This window comes from Hoplias malabaricus, chromosome 18 (assembly GCF_029633855.1).
Source record: "Hoplias malabaricus isolate fHopMal1 chromosome 18, fHopMal1.hap1, whole genome shotgun sequence".
Taxonomy (NCBI): Eukaryota; Metazoa; Chordata; class Actinopteri; order Characiformes; family Erythrinidae; genus Hoplias; species Hoplias malabaricus.
In genome coordinates, this window is record NC_089817.1 from 9275135 (window position 1) to 9293491 (window position 18357).

An 18357-nucleotide genomic window follows, 5' to 3' on the forward strand; every position below is an offset into this window, starting at 1 on the left:
GCAGACACTTTATTACACAAATAACATTGTTACTGAAAATAGTATTCTTGCAATAAAACCTCAGTATGTCACAACAAATATCAGACACATCTCACTTCCTGCTTGGAAAATGTAGTAAATACAGATTAGATACATCATAATAATATTTTTTTCTTTCTTTTCTGAATGCGGCACAACAGAAATCAAAATACATGTGACAGTAGCAGCGCTTTTGAAAGTGGCACATTTGTAGTAATATAGGTGCTGCAGAAGGCGAAAAATACATAATCAAAAAGGCACAAATGTACAGATAATAGATCAAACAGATGTCTGGACCAGTTACCTGAAACATAAAAAAAACCTAAACAATAAAAGCAACCAAATTGATAAATTACTGGAAGAAATTTGTCAATTACAATAAAAACGATTCTACCTGATCGCTCCACTTCTGTTAAAAAATAATGCTATAAATTTATGCTTAAATCTACCAGTGTTTTCTCCTCTACGTGGTCCCTTAAAATCATAAATTAAAGTGGCAGTCATAACATCCCTACTGAGAAAGAGGTTTGAGCACAAATAAATAAAACATTTTGGCAGCCAATACGAACAGTTACATATATGATTGCAGTACATCCTGACGGTGCGAGCGTTAGGGAGGGACGAGGGGGACGGCTGGTTTAAAGTGGGACGGCTCATTGGGACGAGGACACTGGGGCAGGTGGGGCTGAATACTCCTCATTCTCTGAGTCAGTGGCGTCCTCGTCGTCTTTCTCCAGGTCACTGCCCTCTGTGCTGAGACGGTCAAAACCCTGCCGCGTGTAGCCTTTGTGGGTGGCAAAGAAATTCCCCAAGTTTAATGTCCCTGCAGCTTTACCTGGAGGAAGAGAGAAGACAGGTCAGAAATCTGAGACCTCTGAGAAGTTTTTATAAAATGCATTATATGTGCAGTAAAACATGAATTGATATTAACTGATTGTTTAATGTTTTAGAAAATGCCTTAAATTGCACTCATTTTGCAACATTCACATCTGTACTACAGGCAAAGAATGATTAGTAGTTTTAAAATGTCCAGTTACTGCAGTTTACCCAAAACAACTAAAATAACATGAATACTGACATCTAGTTTAACCAGTGCAAATTCCACAAAATATTCCATTGTTTTACAGTGATGTACTTTAACATTCATTCATTCATTATCTGTAACCGCTTATCTGGAATCATTGGGTGCAAGGTAGGAATACACCCTGGAGGGGGCGCCAGTCCTTCACAGGGCAACACACACACACACACACACACACACACACTGACACTTTTTGAGTAGCCAATCCACCTACCAATGTGTGTTTTTGGACCATGGGAGGAAATCGGAGCACCCAGAGGAAACCCATGCGAACACAGGGAGAACACATCACACTCCTCACAGACAGTTACCCGGAGCGGGACTCCCTGGTCCCTGGAGCTATGTGACTGCTACACTACCTGCTGCGCTACCATGCTGCCCTGTACTTTAACATTATAAGTAAAATACCCTCACTTTATAATACATGTCTTCATGGTAAAAGGGGCTAACACAATATACAGAGATACATATGGACTATAACCTGTAATTGTAGAACTGTAAAATGCAGTAATAAGGTAAGCGTACCTGATAAAATATTAACAGATTCAAGGTAGGTTAATTAAAATGAGGTTTAGTTATACAATGTTATATCCAAAGTTGTACCATGTATTACACATAAGACTTCAGTTGGAGTCTAATGTCTCTGTGTTCACAGTGCCACACACACAAATGTCGGTGACGTCTGACTATACCACTCTGGCCACTTTATCATCACTTGAGTTAAGCTGCAGCCAATGAACCATCTGTTAATTTCCCTGTTCCATCTGATATGAAAGTCGTTTAGAGAACATAACCTACCATTAAAAAAGTGACAGCCCGCAAAGTATTATGAATTACATTTATTGGATCTCTCAATACCATCTAAAACGTAGCCTCAGGGGCTCTGTGCTTCAGAACACATTTTAAAGGCTGGGCTCTTGCCAATTACCAAGTTACCCGCTAACACTTATCCAGAGGGAGCTTAGTCTGAACTGACCGTGCTCATGGGAGCCAGCACTTAGTGCATAAACCTAAACAACACAGTGTGGCTACACATAAGAGAGAGGGCTCAGCATTTATACACACACAGGAAGCGGGAGGCTTCCGACTGCAGTTAGCAGTTGACCTTGGAGGAAAACAGAATTTTAGGCCACATGGACCATAGGGAGCCTTCCAGCTTGTGTGTTTAATGTGATCCCACAGATGGTGTTTGTCTGAGGAGCAGTCTTGACTACAGTGGGTCATGGAGTCATAATGAAGGCATCAGAATATCGATGCTTGTAATTTTCATTTTAAAAAAGGTAATATTTTCTTTTGTTGTTGTTGATTTAAGTGACATTATGTTTAATCTATTTATGAGTCATTTTTGAAAAAATATAATAGATAAAAGCCCTGGAACTAACTAACTTACTCAATCATGTTTAGCAGGCGGCGCAATTTTTAACAAAGCAGCTTTTGGAACATCATATGAATGGTGACGTTCAACAATATGGCATACATTTCAGAAACCACAAAAGCAAGTCTTTTGTGAGATTACAGTGTAATATGGTTTGAGGCAAGTGTTTGATGATGTGATGACTTAGGCATGCAGTCTGAACAATACTCTTAGAGCATCAGTGCATATTATTTGCTTGTCCATGAGACTTGTTGTTCCAGAACTGCTCTAAGAAGTGAAATTCATGTGCAACTGACCAAGTCTGGGGTCAGGTGAAACAGCAAATTCCCAAGGGGTGTTGAAGTGCAACTTATCAGCTTCAAAATAGTATAACAACTGCAACTGAACGGAAAGACACACATCATGTTCCTGCAGAAAACAAGCCATGACTTGTGCTAACATCTACTGTGTAATAGGGTGGAACTCTATTTGTGGGTACGGAGTCAGCATGGCTGTTCTTTTAATCGGAGGCTTAAGTGTCTCTTTAGGGTGTGTCCCACTCACCTCTGAGTTTACCCAAGATTCCTCCTGAGGATCCTGATGGCTCCAGCTTCACCTCATGACCATCTTAAAAACAATGACAATAAATACAACTGGATCAGATCCAATCACTCTAAAAGATAAAGATTCTGAAGTAGCTCTTGTAACCAAGAGTTACCAGCTCTTAATGTCAGGGAAATCCTAATTATACACAACCAAATAGGACATTATGTATTTTGAAGAAGTTGAGGGGAAATGACTCATGTATGATTACTGATGAAGGGCTATTTTCGCCAATCTTTACTTCACATTTACAACAATTACAAGAAATAGCCCTTATTATTTTAATGCTTTGCAGGGATTATCAAAATATTTGACTAATTGTATTGATCCATTATTGCTCCATCTGTTTTAAGCTATTATGCTTTTATGGTTCACCGAAAAATACTTCAGAGGTTGCTGTAAAGTGATGCAATCTGTTGAAATGACTGTGTGCATCATTCTAGCAGATTGCACTATAAAGGTTTACAGAGCGATTTTGTTTTCTTGCACCACTCTTTGACTTTGCTGACTAATCACTGTAGCTGTAGCTCTGCACTAATTACCTCCATACATCCTGCTCTTCTTCCAGCGGATAAAGACACCAATTGCAATGACCAGAACCAGGGGGAGGAGCAGGAGCAGAGTGGTGATAACTCCAGGAGACAGACCCTGAGAATTGGCCTTGTTGGCAATCTTCTCCTTCTCCTTTTCCTTGTCTTCTTGAGCCTTGGCCAGTTGTGCTTGTGCTGGCTCCTTCTCTGGAACCTCTGGGAGCTTCTGCACCTTGGCCTCAGGCGACTGCGCCACCGGCTTGTGGACGGGCTTCAGATTGGCCTGGACAAAAGTCTCTGTTTCTAAATGGAAGTAATAAAACATGCTGTGTTTGAGCTTGTTTTGGGGTATGTTCTACACAAGGACATTCAAAAAGAAATACAGCTGTCTTTTTTGAGCATAAAATGGTACCAGTTCAGGGTAATTTTCCCCTCTAGACTTGTTCAGCCAAGTCTGAGCAGCTTTTCACGGAGACTGAGCAAGTCGGTCTCAAGCCATTAATTAAACCTTAAAATATGAACACTTTCCTTTTGGGGGGTAAAATATGATCAGCAGGAAAAATCACTTAGGAAACTCAAGCAATTAATAAAGAAATAACATCAATGCATCAAATTACGCCAGGCCTGACTTTGTACTAAGTGTATGTTTATTATAGGCAATTACTGCATAAGAGTAATCCATTACTCCATTACAGAAAAGAGCTGCTTAAACAAGTAGCGAGAATGTGACTATTAGTCACACAAACTTCAGTTTGTGTTATAATTAGGCAAATACCTGCTTTCTGACAAGGTAAACTTTAGAGTTCATAGAGTTCAGCCCGCAGGAGGGGAGGTGAATGGATGTGGAGGCCACAGTACTCTGTCATTATTTCGTGCAGAGTGTGCTAGAAACAGCCTTAAAGCCCTCACCATTCTCTCTACACGCCTCTACAAGCTGGACCTGACAGTCTAAAATGTCAATTGGCACACCAACTTTAGTATGTTCCTCCATCCCTGACTCAAAAGAGGAAAAAAAAAAAAGACGGGGGAAGAGCGCAGCCCTGATAAATGTTGTGCTGAAGTCGGTCATGTAGGGCAAAAGTGAAAACAAGTCCAGACTGTGTACCTTCAATTTCCTGCACTTCAATTCCTCCTTTTTTAACAGAACGGTGTTCTGCTTCTGAGAAGAGAAAGAAAGAGAGTCATGCTCATATTCTAGGGTGAAAATGTAGGGTGTATCTGTAGATTTCAGAAGGATGTGTAATAACTGTGCATTAAAGCTATCTCCTCTCAAATGAGTTCCATATTTAAGGGTTGAACTTGTGAAAGTCTGGAAACGTCTTGCTGGAAACAGCAGTATTTTTTTTTTATTTGAATAGCCTTCCAAAACACTGTATTCAGGATCTTATATATGTGCAGTCAAGTCTCTTTTTAAAAAAGAGGAATAAGGAGAGAGGGACAGATGACTGATGCAATGAAAAACACCCCACTCTCAGCTCACTGCCTTGACTCCTGGATCATGGACGTGAAGGACAGCAATACTATATAAAGCACTCAGTCCTTAGACAACCAGCACAATCTCTAACGTGTGTGTACATCAATCTCAATCACACACTATACTGAGCTGCAACACTCTGTTCAACAACAACAGAAAGCAATGATATATAGCACTCAGGCCATCAGAGGAACTGATATACAACCATTTATCTGTTCAGTAAACACTCATTAGGTTTTTTAAAATTCAGAGTAGAATAAACATCAATAAACACATCACAAATCTATGTGTATGTATTTTTAGTTCAGTCATTTCTAAAGCTCTTCTTAAATAATAGCATTTTTACAATTACTAATACCAATATTATGTAAAATTTCATTATACAGGGGTTGGACAATGAAAGTGAAACACCTGGTTTTAGACCACAATAATTTATTAGTATGGTGTAGGGCCTCCTTTTGCGGCCAATACAGCGTCAATTCGTCTTGGGAATGACATATACAAGTCCTGCACAGTGGTCAGAGGGATTTTAAGCCCTTCTTCTTGCAGGATAGTGGCCAGGTCACTACATGATGCTGGTGGAGGAAAACATTTCCTGACTCGCTCCTCCTAAACACCCCAAAGTGGCTCAATAAAATTTAGATGTTGTGACTGTGCAGGCCATGGGAGATGTTCAACTTCACATTCATGTTCATCAAACCAATCTTTCCCCAGTCTTGCTGTGTGTATTGGTGCATTGTCGTCCTGATACACGGCACCGCCTTCAGGACACAACGTTTGAACCATTGGATGCACATGGTCTTACTGGTGCAATGTGCAATTAATGAAGATTGGCCACCAGGCTGGTCCCATTTAGCCATGAAACCTCCCACACTACAATGACAGGTGTTTCAGTTTCATTGTCTAACCCCTGTACATCAAGGGCTGATGATGGATTTAATAAATCCATAAACTGAATGGAGTGCTAGGAATCAAACCTGTATCCTTCTGACCCACATATAAATAACTGTACTGAAAATAATCTTTATGTTTTTGTGTTTATTCTTATGTTTTGTTCTATTATAATTTTCTTGTATCACATGCAAAAAGTCTCTTACTGCTACTCAAATAGCTTTAAATAATCTTTCATTTCAACTGCTGCACAGTACTGTAATAGTCAAGGGCTTGCTCAGGGCAAGAATTCTGTAATAAGCCATTTTTCCCAAAGAAAATCTGGATCATTGAAGCCTTCTAAAACCTCATCATCTGCAGGAGCAGGTCTTAAAGCAACTAGTAGTGACATGAGTGAGGAATATATCTTGGCAGAAACAACAAAAACATCATAAATGCATTTTTTTCAGGTAGTCTTTATATTGTGTAAAATTTTCATGTAGCGGTGCTGTGGAACTGTGGAATATTTCTGATTTTTAAACATTGATAGATCCAGGACTATAAATATCTGTATATTATATGAAAAGAATAACAGCTGAAGTAGTGGTATACAAAATAAGGCAATTAAATTACATTAAAACTTACTTTCAGATGGCACAAATTTTATGACTGAATCTGAGACAGCGTCTCCGACAAAGACACTTCTGTCCTTGGTGACAACAATGTCATGAGGCATCATGAACTTCTGAATAAAATAAAACAACACAAAAGACACACTGTAACACACTGTTGAAGAAACATTAACATCTCCAAAAAGCACAGAATCCATTTCTCTCATACATTTTCTACAGATCGGTAAGGATTTATTAATGGTGCACAGGTCAGTATTAAGGCAAACGCTCCCTTAACAAAGTTGACAGCTCTAAAACCACTTTATTAGAGGCCTCTGCAAGTCTTCAAAAAAGGCCAGAAGTGAGGTCAAAATCGAATAATACCCAACCTATTGGCAGGAAACATGAAGAGTTCATCCAACACTTTGCTAAGAGCTTGATTTACTGCAATTCATTAAGGCTTTATAGCTCGACACTACACAATACTACTTTCAGTTCTGTTACTCACAGTGACAAATGTCTGACTTTAGTTTACTCTCAAAGTGTTTGTCCCCGTTTATAAAAGTTCCAGTGGACATCCCCCATTGCCAAAGTGAAAAATATTCCTTTTCTATATCTAATACTTTAAAATGTTTAAAAACACCCGGCAATTTCAACATACGAAAACATCTCATTAGAAAGGCTAGCACTGGGTGCTCAGACATGATGATGTCACTCTTTTTGATGGAGATGAAAATGTCCAGAAGCAGTCAGCAACTTGGTTCAATTCCTCTAAGTGGTATCAGAAGGGGAAGGCACAAAATGACTTCACCTCAGACAAGACAATCAATCAAGAACAAAAGCTTTCAGACTAATCAATAAATGTTTATGGGAAAAGCTGTACACAGTCATTTCGCAGAATATACACACACATCTATTTGCACATACATTAAATGTGATCAAATTCTAAGTATAATCTTGTTCTCTGTAATATGCCAGTGTGCATGATCATCTATATAGGTCAGTCCTGATGTATTATAAAATACTGGCCTTGAGAAATCCAACTTGCACTGTTGTTATAGCAACCGTGTTTTGCAAAAGCAGTAAAGCTAGAGTTTACATCAAGTTTTCTAGTTGATAAAATATTTCAGCCAAGCATAAGGCAACCATTTCCATCCTCTGGAGTCATATATTCTCACATCTTAATCAGTAAAATTTGGTGTAGACATGAAAATACTACAGGACACAGAACAGGTATCACACTGTCTACCGGTATAACCACATTACAGCTATATGAGGAAAATTTGGTACTGTGATTATAACATTCCCTACAGTATATTAAAATACACTATTGTTGAATCAATAAATGTGACAAGGTTATAGAGTGCACAGCCTGAAATCCCAAGGTGTATAATATAGCTGTTTAAAAATCACAGCCAAAATCTCACAGGCCATTGCAGGCTATGCTACAACCATGTAATCACTCATATAATGCTGTTCCAGTCCAGCTAAGCTGGGTTTTACTGTTGTTAAGAGAGCTTATCACAGGAGCAGGAGAACAGAACTAGATTATACCTTCACAGTACATATCATATCCGCCCAAGTCAATAAACAACACCAGGTCTGGATGTTTCATGGTTTCATAAGAAAGGTATAAACCTAAAGGAGAAATCCCTATTTCATGCTGTGGCTGAACATGAGGGATTTTCTGATAAAGCTGCAGCTCTTGTGTTAGGTGGAGCAGAATTACAGTGTGTCACAATGTGTTAGGGGTGGGTGACATGGCAAGAATATAATATACCTATCAAAAATATATCACAGTGCTTAAAGACAGATTCAGAATACCTGATACCTTTCACAGGATTTTTTTTTTCTTTTTGTAAGGGTTACACTAGAAACATGAGAAGAGGAAAATTCTTTGTAATCTAGGTTTGTCCAAAAGCATTTAAGGGCTTTAAATATTTGCCAACATTTACAATCAAATACCCAAATGCTTGTTTTTAAAATCAACTGTCAAAATGACTCATAAATAACCATTTACTTTTTAACCTTTTAAGTTGTTTGTTTGAATGTTTATCTCAGATGTTTTAAATTATTAAAATTATAATAAAACATATAAATAAAACAAAAAAAATATGTTCAAATAACACACATAAAATGATTCTGTAGAAGCAGTGAAAATACTCATAACATAATCAGGAAAGCATTGTGCTGTGTAATATATTATGATAGATGTATCAAAAAGATTAACATATAGACAGAGATTACATTCCCCAACTCGTTTATATCTTATGTATAATATGTATGTATGTGTGTGAGTGTATAAGCACCTGTGTGTCAGGGGCGAATGTATCCAGGATCTCCTTGGTTGAGTAACTGAGCACAAAGCCTTGGATAGGGGCGGACTTGTCGTAATGAGATTCTCCATTCACTACGTAGATTAACCCACCTGGAACAGCACATTAGCATGAGAGACGCGTAGTCCCAGTAACACTTCCACATAAATATTGATAAAGCCAGTGCTTTAATCATCAAAGGCGCTGTCAAAGGGGTTGCTCGTTTTAACCAGCTATTCATATTAAACAAGAAGGCCGGTGAAGTGGAAGTGATCAGTGCAGTGAGCAGTGACTGATAGTTCTGTACTTGTTTCATATCATGCAGCATTTACATTCAGTATTTCACTTCATTGGAAAAGGACTTATTTAAAGCAAGTATTCAAACTAAACATCCAAACAGTTTCAGACACAGCCCTGACCTTAAAGAAGTTCAGATCTGTGTGCAGATCTGGAGGTTTTTGATGCTCACCGCGTACAGGTGCATAGGAGACGGCAAACACTTCTCCTCCAAACTCCTCTTTCTTGATTTCCTTCACAAACTCGCCAGTGTCAGCCATGAAGCACTGGACACGACCGTTCTCTCGGTCTGCCACTAGAATCTCTCGCTTATCTGGCACAAAGGCCAAACTGTGAGGAATCTGAAATGGCGTACGCCGCCGCCGGTCCAAAGAACCTGCAGACAAATAGACTTTTACAGTGATGTGTTCCGTTTTTTGGGTAATTACTGTTCTTGAGGGAGCTGAATTCAACACATGCTGTTGTAAGCAAATTTATTCAAATAAATGCAGGTCATTATTAGAAAACCTCTCTAAAATTGTATTTTAAAATCTTAATCGCAGTACGTATTTAAAGTAACAAGATATTGTTCTAAAGAACTTCCTATTTATCTATTCGCAATGAAATGTTTGCACAATGTAATAATGTGATGGTTTTTAAAAGGTGTAGATTTTAATAAGAAAGTAATGACAATGATTAATTTATTTATTTTGAACATGAAGAAAAGGGAATCACACCAGGATGTTACTTTAAACCAAGTCTATTGTCCACATAACATTTTTAAGAGAGTGACTAGCTTGAAAGGATTCTAAAGTTGCACTGTGTTGTGTCATATCACATGTACACATTGTGCTGTATTGTCTACTGTTCTCTCTAGCCCTTTCTGATTAATGTAAGCAGAAACTACAGTGTCTAGGGTTGTGTACCTGCTCCCCACTCAGAAAGATATTTGCCCTCTGGTGAGAATTTGAGAATCCTGCTGTTGCAGTAGCCATCCGACACAAAGATGTTGCCAGTTTCAGGATCTATGGCTACATCAGTAGGCTGGCAGAAATGGCTCTTGTCGCGGCCTGGTTTAAAAGCTTCTCCCAGAACCAACAGTGGCTTGTCCTTTCCATCATTGCTCAGTTTATACACCTACACCATCATAAAAGTTCAACAACAGCTGCTTTAAGAACCAGTGCGAAATGCATAATGCTTCAGATATAAGGCTGGGCGCAAGCAGAAGTTGTCTGTGACATTAACTAACTGCCTTACCTGATGAAGAGCTACATCAGTCACCCAGTAATTATTGTCCTTATCTGTAGTTAGCCCATGTGGCAAATAAAACCTGTTCAACACAAACAAACAAAAACATTTAATCCCTCAAGTACTTTATAATCAACTCCTGAAGTTAAGTGTAATTCTGAAATCCATCATGCACAAAGTATGTTTCTTCTCTATGGGGAAATTAATGTAGTTGCTGAAGTTTGGTACAGTGTGCATTTTCAATCCACATGTCACTGGATGCTATGGATTATGAGGTCAATTAGCAGTATGAATAATTCATTCTAAATAATAATACACTAACACATATACACTAGCATGCGTGTACAATGAACTGATGCAGCATGACAGTAACTCTAAAACTTCTAATCTACTATTTCCTACACTTATTTCAGACAACTGTATGTACAACACAACATATCTGGTTTGGAACGAATTTGTTCACCACAGAATGTGATATCTGCAATCGATAGGTCAAATGATCAACTTGATACCAACTATAAAATGACAGCGCAGTAAAATCAAATGAAGAGCAGAAACAAGAACTGGGGCTTACATGTTTCTCCCTGAGGCCTTAAGCACATTGCCTTTGACTGGATCGACCACCAAGATGGTGGACTGCTGAATAGGGCCGAGGGACTTTTGCTGGTATATCGCATTGGTGTCAAAAGAGCTGTAAGGAAAATATAGCACATTAATGCAAAAAAATTATACATTTTATCAAGTATTTCTCAAGAAAAGATAAACATCTGACATTAGAAAAATGTAAGTGGTTAGAATTTCTGTAAGAAAGAAAAGCAAGAAATCCAAAAATCTTGATGAAGATCTAGATGAAGAGAGGATTTTCCCCCCAATAGAGGTTCTTAGAAACACTGCAAAATGTCTTAAAGGGATACACCAACATGTTTAACCTACATATAAATCTGCCACACTTTTAAAATTTGGCCAAATGTTACACAAAAAGCTCTTTTTATGAGTGTACATTATTAAAAAAAGAACAGAAAGTGTGTTTAAATTTATAATATAAATTAATAGATAGATGCTAAAGCACTTTCTCCAATTAACTCTATTATCAGAGTGTGATGAAATGAACATTTTCTATCCTTTTTAAGTAAAAGATCAAAGTTATTGCCAGTGGGAACTGATCATATGCTCCATGAGAGGCAGACAGAAATTAGATTTAAAAATGTAGAGAAGTCTCTTTAATAAAAAAAAAAGGGAAAGGCACAGTGAGGTGAATCCCAGCCTTGAGGCTCATAAGAGCAAAAGAGTTTGATGGGGTAAAAAAATTGGGGGCAAATATCTGTGAGTAGAGAACCAACAGGAATACTGCAGTAACCACCTCATCTGTATCCTCATACATATCCAGTATGCACTTGATCCATCACACTCTTTAGCTGCAGCCTCCCTGTAGACCTCCCAATGTAACCAGTTATGCATAACAAATATCCCCGCCAACGAGCGCAGCTAGGAACAGCCACTAAATCACTCTTTATCTAATCGTTTTGCATAGAGAACTAAACTAATGCTCCATTCTGTAATTCTGCTGGGAATGCTCCATCGCCACTCTTTCCCAATGATGAATTTCTGCCCAACTCTACAACAAGATCTGGAGTGGTTAGGGGCAGAGGATGAATAGATTTAAGAGTGCTGCCTCTCTTCACCTAGAGACCCAACTCCCACCTAGAGACATTACTCTCTCCATTTCTCTCACTCTTCTCCACTCTCCCTCTCTTTAACAATCTCTTCTGCTCTCCGGCTTAAGCAGAAATAGCAGAAGCCCAACAGGGCCCAGGAGCCCAGAGGCAGGGGCAGTTTCACCTCTGGATGCCTGGCATGCAGTACAGTGTTAAGACTATGGCTCTATGGAAATTATCTGGGGCAGATGAGTGAATGAGAGCAAGCCGGGCTAATTAATGGCCTCTCAAAATCCAACACAGTAGCTTTGGTCAACTTTCCTCTACCTGCTGGGATAGGGGCAGGTCGGGGATGGATGAGTATGTAGAGTGCTTGGATAAAAGAGGCTTATGCTTTTAATCTTTTGGGCTTTTAACTGCATTTAGATTATAACTCTATTCATAGCGATATCACAAAACATTTTCTAAGCATAAGGCTACGTGTAAAACAGCTCCAATAACCATGCGAGTGCACCCTTTGGTTCTACTGCAGCCATCTGTTGCACTGCATACTTTGCTTGCCTCCTTTCACCTTGTTCTTGAATGGTCAGGACCCCCACAGGACCACAACAGAGGTGGATCCTTCTCAGCACAGTACTGAAACTAACATGGTCGTGGTGGGTTAGTGTGTGTTGGGCAGATACAAGCGGATCAGACACAGCAGTCCTGCTGGAGTTTTTCACTGTTATTATAAGAATACAGGCTGAACTGATGAACAATGTGGGCACACTGTTATACTGGTATTGCAGGGCATTAGATTTTCATCATCAGAATGCCTCTTTATAAACATATCTCAGTCTAGTTACTACAGTGAATGACAGTAAACTAGATTATAATGGATGAAGCAGTGGTTACATTTCCTAATTTCTCCAAAATGAAAATGCATGTGAAATTCTGTGCCCTACCAATACTAACAGCAGATTAAGTAATAGTATCCTCGTCCTGTTTTTTTGTGCCAGGTATTATTGGTATTACAGGTTTTAATACCACATATGATTGCACAAGTTACCATGCTGCAATCATACAATGATTTCCCATTCATTAATAATCAGAGTGGAGGCTTGAAAGCAAATCATCACTAATACAGCCCTCAGTATAGATGCATGTTCTTACAAACATGCAGTGGCTACATAAGGACATGTTTTGTTATTACTAAGTATCCTCGCAGCCCACTCCATCAAGATACTGATCACTTCACATAAAACCACCCCAAGTATTCGTTTCAATCCCCTCAGCAAAAGCAAGATATGAAGGAGCACTTGATCTAGACACGCCCAGCCATATAATGAGAAGATTATGAGTGAATATCAGCATCCATTCATCACTCGCATTAGGCACAGCTCTGTTTATCATCCCCAATAGGAGCTTTGTGGATTAGGAGGCCTGACGTGTCTAGCTCTGGCTTTAGGTTAATGACACTTCAGTCACGGCCGCAGACCTTGAGCAATTCTAATGACTTCAGAACCAAAACAGCAACTCGGCTTCTCCCCTGCCCAGTGCAAACGCCCTTTGAGCAAATATGCTCAAAAAGGATGCAGCAGGCTGTAATGAATTTGCCCCAGCCATGCTAGAATGCCAGGCAAGGACGCTTTCACTAATTCAATTTGAAAATGTATGCCAAAAGCCTCTGTAAATTTTAGAAAACATGACTGTGCTTGTATTTTTTTCTGCTGGAGATTTAAAATAAATATTCAAGGGTTTATAGAGTACTCTGCTGTAGGGTCATAAATATAAAACATGAAGAGAACAGAAATGACAGCATTGGAATAGAGACCCAGGCCTTGCTATTATCTTTCCTAGAGCAGAGGTTTGAGAGCATCTGAGCATGTTTAAATACTTCAGTAAAAGCTTTCCTCAATTTAACAGTCTAATATTGTCAATTCTGCAGATTTATCTTGTTCATTTATTTGAGGCCTGTGGAGAGCAAATAAGAAGGCAGTGAAAAAACAGTCCAACATCACATAGGCTAATGAGATTCAATTGTATGTGGGCTTAAAGAGCTTAGTAGATGTCAGAAGATGATATAATTATGCAAGTTACCAAAAAGTAAAAAGTCAGTTTAAGCACAGGATAGCTTTCTGTGATTTTCTTTTATGTGCACATCATAATGTGTATGTCAGTGTTATCTCTGTCTTTGAGAACCCTTAATTTAATGTCTTCTCTGTTGTAATATAATTGATTCAAATCATTAATAGCTGGATGAACTGATTATTTGAATCACAAGGCTTAGAGAAGTTAAAACTCTGAAGTGCAAAGAGCCACTCCAGGATTTTGACTCTGGAAAATAACTTTAAGTTATCTGGAGGAATAAACAGAATAAATTACATTACTAAGTTTGTGCACTGGGCTCAAGCCAACAAACTGGCTCTTTTTTTCAGCCAATTACAGAGGAAGCCTCACTGAAAAAAGACTGCAAAACCTATATTGCCGATTCATACAGGATAATAATTTTTGTTATTAGTCACTACCTAGAGAGTACCTCCCCAGGTAAAAAGAATCAAGTTTAATACTGAAAGCAGCTGAGTACATACGTGACTCCCCATCTGTGGTCTCCTCTGTGGAAGATGACAAGGTTATCATCAGAGTCCAGAGCCAGACCACACACCTGTCCCAGCTGCAGCTCTACCTCCGGCCAGTCATCCAGCTCTTCCAGATGTGTCCCTACACACACACACACACACACAAAAACATACACATATTCATACACACACATAAATATGAGTCCACAATTTTGGCCAACCATTTTGTCATTTGTTTGACATTTTGGCTCCTAAAACAAAAACTGATTAAAACACTGGTGCATAAGAAGCTAGATTCAGCCACAGAACGAAAAATAATGAGGATGGCAAATGGTGGTATAATCACTAATGATGGCGTAATCACTCTTGATGGTGTAACATAGCAGAGTAGTAAACATGCTGACTGCCTGAGTCAAACACAAAACTCTGTTGTATGGTCTCAAGCTTCATTTAGCATTGTAATGCTATCCGGCAATCTGCTAACTTGGGCCTGATTCACAACGTCTGAAATCAAAGTGATTCATGTGCATCATTTTTGCCGATGGCTGGACAGAAGCATTTGTGAGCTGCTGGCAGGCAGTCATCAGAACCAGCGCATGCCTGAGAGAGCAGTGAAGAAGTATGCGGCATCAAATTTAAATGAATGCAGAAGTGCAGCTAATGGAAGCGGTGTGTGTAAACACTTTTATGAGGCGGCACAGTCACACTCAGGTCTGTTGGGGGATTAGCTGCTAATATGGATTTTTTCCGCTTCTATACATGGCTGAGTGCTGGGGGCTTAGGGCCGATGACCTTCAATTGCAAAACGTGACAGTTTAAGGAATGCCGGTCAAATCTTCACCTTGTTACTGAATTTCCATTACAATCTACAGGTAAACACCAAATATGAGCAGCATGAAAAGAGATTAAGATGAGGAAGAACATATCTTTGCCATGGCTAGAAGGAAAATATAACTAAAAAGCCTTTCCTTAAAAAAAAGGACTTCCTTAACAATTCTATAATAGAGAAGTTACAGAGTAAATGGGTTTAACAAAGCATGTATAATAAAAACATAACTACAAAATCTGTTCAAATCTAAACTATGCCTGTTGCTGGTATCTTCATTTCAAGGATATATTCACTGACCAACTATAACAAACTATAACAAGCTTAACTACATTTTCTCCAGTTCCTACACTCATTCTCCATTTTATCAGCTCCACTGGCCTCACAGGTGAACTTTGTAGTTTCAAAGTTATAGACTGTAGTCTATACATGCTTTGTTATTCCCATTTTACCCTCTTCCTCTCTGAACAGGTCTTCCACAAAACCACCACAGAGTTGTTATTATCTGAATATTGGATCATCTACACTGATGTTTGTTGCACTGCAAAAAGTGGATCAGACACAGCAGTGCTGCTGGAGTATTTAATCACCTCAGTGTCACTGATGGACTAAGAATAGTCCACCAGCCACAAACATCCAGCAAACAGCGTGGGCAAGGTAGTCACTTATGAAGAAATAGAGGATGAACTTCACAAACCGTGCAGCAGATGAGTTCCTTTTGACTTATCACCTGTTGTGAACCAACAAAGGTGGTGCGTCTAATAGAGTGGACAGTGAGTGGCTCAGTATCACTCCAGCAGTGCTTCTGATCCACTCATAGCAGCACAACACAAACTAACATGCCACTAACACGTAAGTGTTTCTGCATTGCTGGAAGTCATCCACTGCTCAAATACTTATTAAAGTAGAAAGGAAAAGGGGATAATCGGGATAACAAAAAATGCACAGCAAGAGATAGACTACAGCCTGTAACTGTAACACTAAAACCTGATTTAAAACCTAGAGCTGGTGAAATGGACAATTAGTGTGTCACATTAGTGCTATTATTGATGGATATAGAAATGTGATATTATTGGGCATTCCTAGATTAAACTTCACTAAACTAACAAAGACAAATCTGAAGCTACCTGATATACTTAGGAAGAAATAAAATGCTGCAGAGCTGTGTCTGGGCATATTACCAGCACAGGCGATAAAGCTATATATTACATAAATTATTCAATAAATATTGTCTCACACCCCAATGACTTTACATCTTCAGGATGCAACAGAATGTCAAATGAGATATAGCCTGCACCTCTTAGAAGAAATAGTTACTGTTTAAAAGGCAAGAAATATTTAGAGATAGCACCTCCATGTACTGCAGGGAAATGCCTTCAGAGAACTATGAATCACATGCATTAGTAATGAAGTGTGAAATCACTGTGAAATCACTGAGCAACAAACAATAACCATGCATACTCCAGACACCAGCATCACGATTAATGAGCTCAGTCCCTACCACACTCTGGCAGAAATGAGGATGCTCATCATAACAGCACTGATGTGTCTGATGTTTTCGGTTGTCTTGGCAACAAATGTAAAAATTAACAGAGGATAACCAGTAAACTGAGGAATCAAAGTAGCATTCAGGCTTTGCTAAAGGGATAATTGAATGCAGTAGGCTAGAAGGTCCACAAAAAAAGCAGAAGCAGTTTGAAGGCTAAAAGAAAATGGATGAAGATACATAAAATATGCATGATTCAGATGATACATGGCCACAGTGGAAGTGAGCACATTTTAAAGGCCCTGTCTGAAAGAATTTTAACCGCAGTGATAAACGTGTAACACAAAGCTTTGTGCAGTTTTCTTCTGGGTCAATAACCAGGCCAAGACACATGTCCACACTCACGTATGCTATGCCATGACGCAAGAAGCATGCACCAGGCTAAATTAAATCTCCCTGTCGCTCTCTCTTTTTCCCTGCGCTTGGTATGTACTCTTTCAGCTTCTCCCAGTATTGTGCTGAACCCAAGGCCATGACTGCAACAGCTTCTCACAAAAACAACACACCCGTCCTTCATGAATTATTCCTACCCAGCAAGACGTGAACAGGAACAGCAATTACTGACACTAGAAAACGAGTGAACAAACCAGGCTTTTCATACCCCCACACAGGTGCAAAATGCATGAAATTTCATTTGTTTGTCCCCTTCTGGATTTGTAATTAGATCTCAGGGGCTGATCAATAGCACCATGACAGCGATCCAATAGATGCGTATTGATGGTGCATAAAATTTGGCATCTTGGGGCCCCCGGACTGCGAGTCATGGACCACTCCAGCAGACAATTAATGCAAAACAAGTGGCAATTCAGCTGCTATTGGATTGCAGACTTTGATGAACACCCAGTAAAACCATTCTGCTTGGTTTTGGTTCAAGAAACAGCTGTTTAAAATACAAGTGGAAACACTGTGCACATAGTACATTTTCACATCTTAGTTAATAACTTTAACAAGCAAGTTAGCAGTGTAAATATAATATTATGCAAATGTCAGAGACCACCCTCATTAAATGTGGCCAGACTCAGGTACGTAATCAGTCGATATACACTTTAAACATAACACAGAATCATTGATTACTAAATACAATATGAAATTTTCAGTATCTATTTTTTCTATCATTTGCCTCATTACAGTTATCATTCTGTCAAGAAATCTACCATGTTTTTCAAACTTTCAACGTTTAGTCACATTGAGTGTTTTCTACTTTGTATGATCCAGATTATCCTAAAAACACTCAGTGAGGTTAGGTCTTGGCAATCTGGGCTCAGTAAACACCAGCAATTACTGCAGTTCAATTGTAAATTCTTTCTTTTTGGTCTGTTTTCTTTGTTTTATACTGGATTCTTGAAGATACACATATTCTTTTCAGATCTGAAGCAAGATTACAACTTAAAT

At 38.9% G+C, this 18357-nt stretch overlaps 1 protein-coding gene across 4 annotated transcripts in view; it reads right to left on the bottom strand.

Moving 5' to 3' along the window:
* The window catches only part of pam (peptidylglycine alpha-amidating monooxygenase), a 63283-nt gene continuing 44926 nt past the window's right edge, over positions 1 to 18357 (bottom strand). For 3 of the 4 annotated variants that reach the window (XM_066650535.1, XM_066650534.1, XM_066650537.1), the window contains 11 exons: positions 14606 to 14735; positions 10955 to 11071; positions 10390 to 10462; positions 10059 to 10269; positions 9326 to 9529; positions 8851 to 8969; positions 6576 to 6675; positions 4692 to 4745; positions 3599 to 3889; positions 3018 to 3080; positions 1 to 853 (listed from right to left, as the gene is read on the bottom strand). In XM_066650535.1, coding sequence (XP_066506632.1) covers positions 672 to 853; positions 3018 to 3080; positions 3599 to 3889; positions 4692 to 4745; positions 6576 to 6675; positions 8851 to 8969; positions 9326 to 9529; positions 10059 to 10269; positions 10390 to 10462; positions 10955 to 11071; positions 14606 to 14735 — 1544 coding nt within the window. In that variant the 3' untranslated portion in view covers positions 1 to 671. The remainder of the gene's footprint in view (positions 854 to 3017; positions 3081 to 3598; positions 3890 to 4691; positions 4746 to 6575; positions 6676 to 8850; positions 8970 to 9325; positions 9530 to 10058; positions 10270 to 10389; positions 10463 to 10954; positions 11072 to 14605; positions 14736 to 18357) is intronic. The other variant, XM_066650536.1, reaches the window with a different exon arrangement.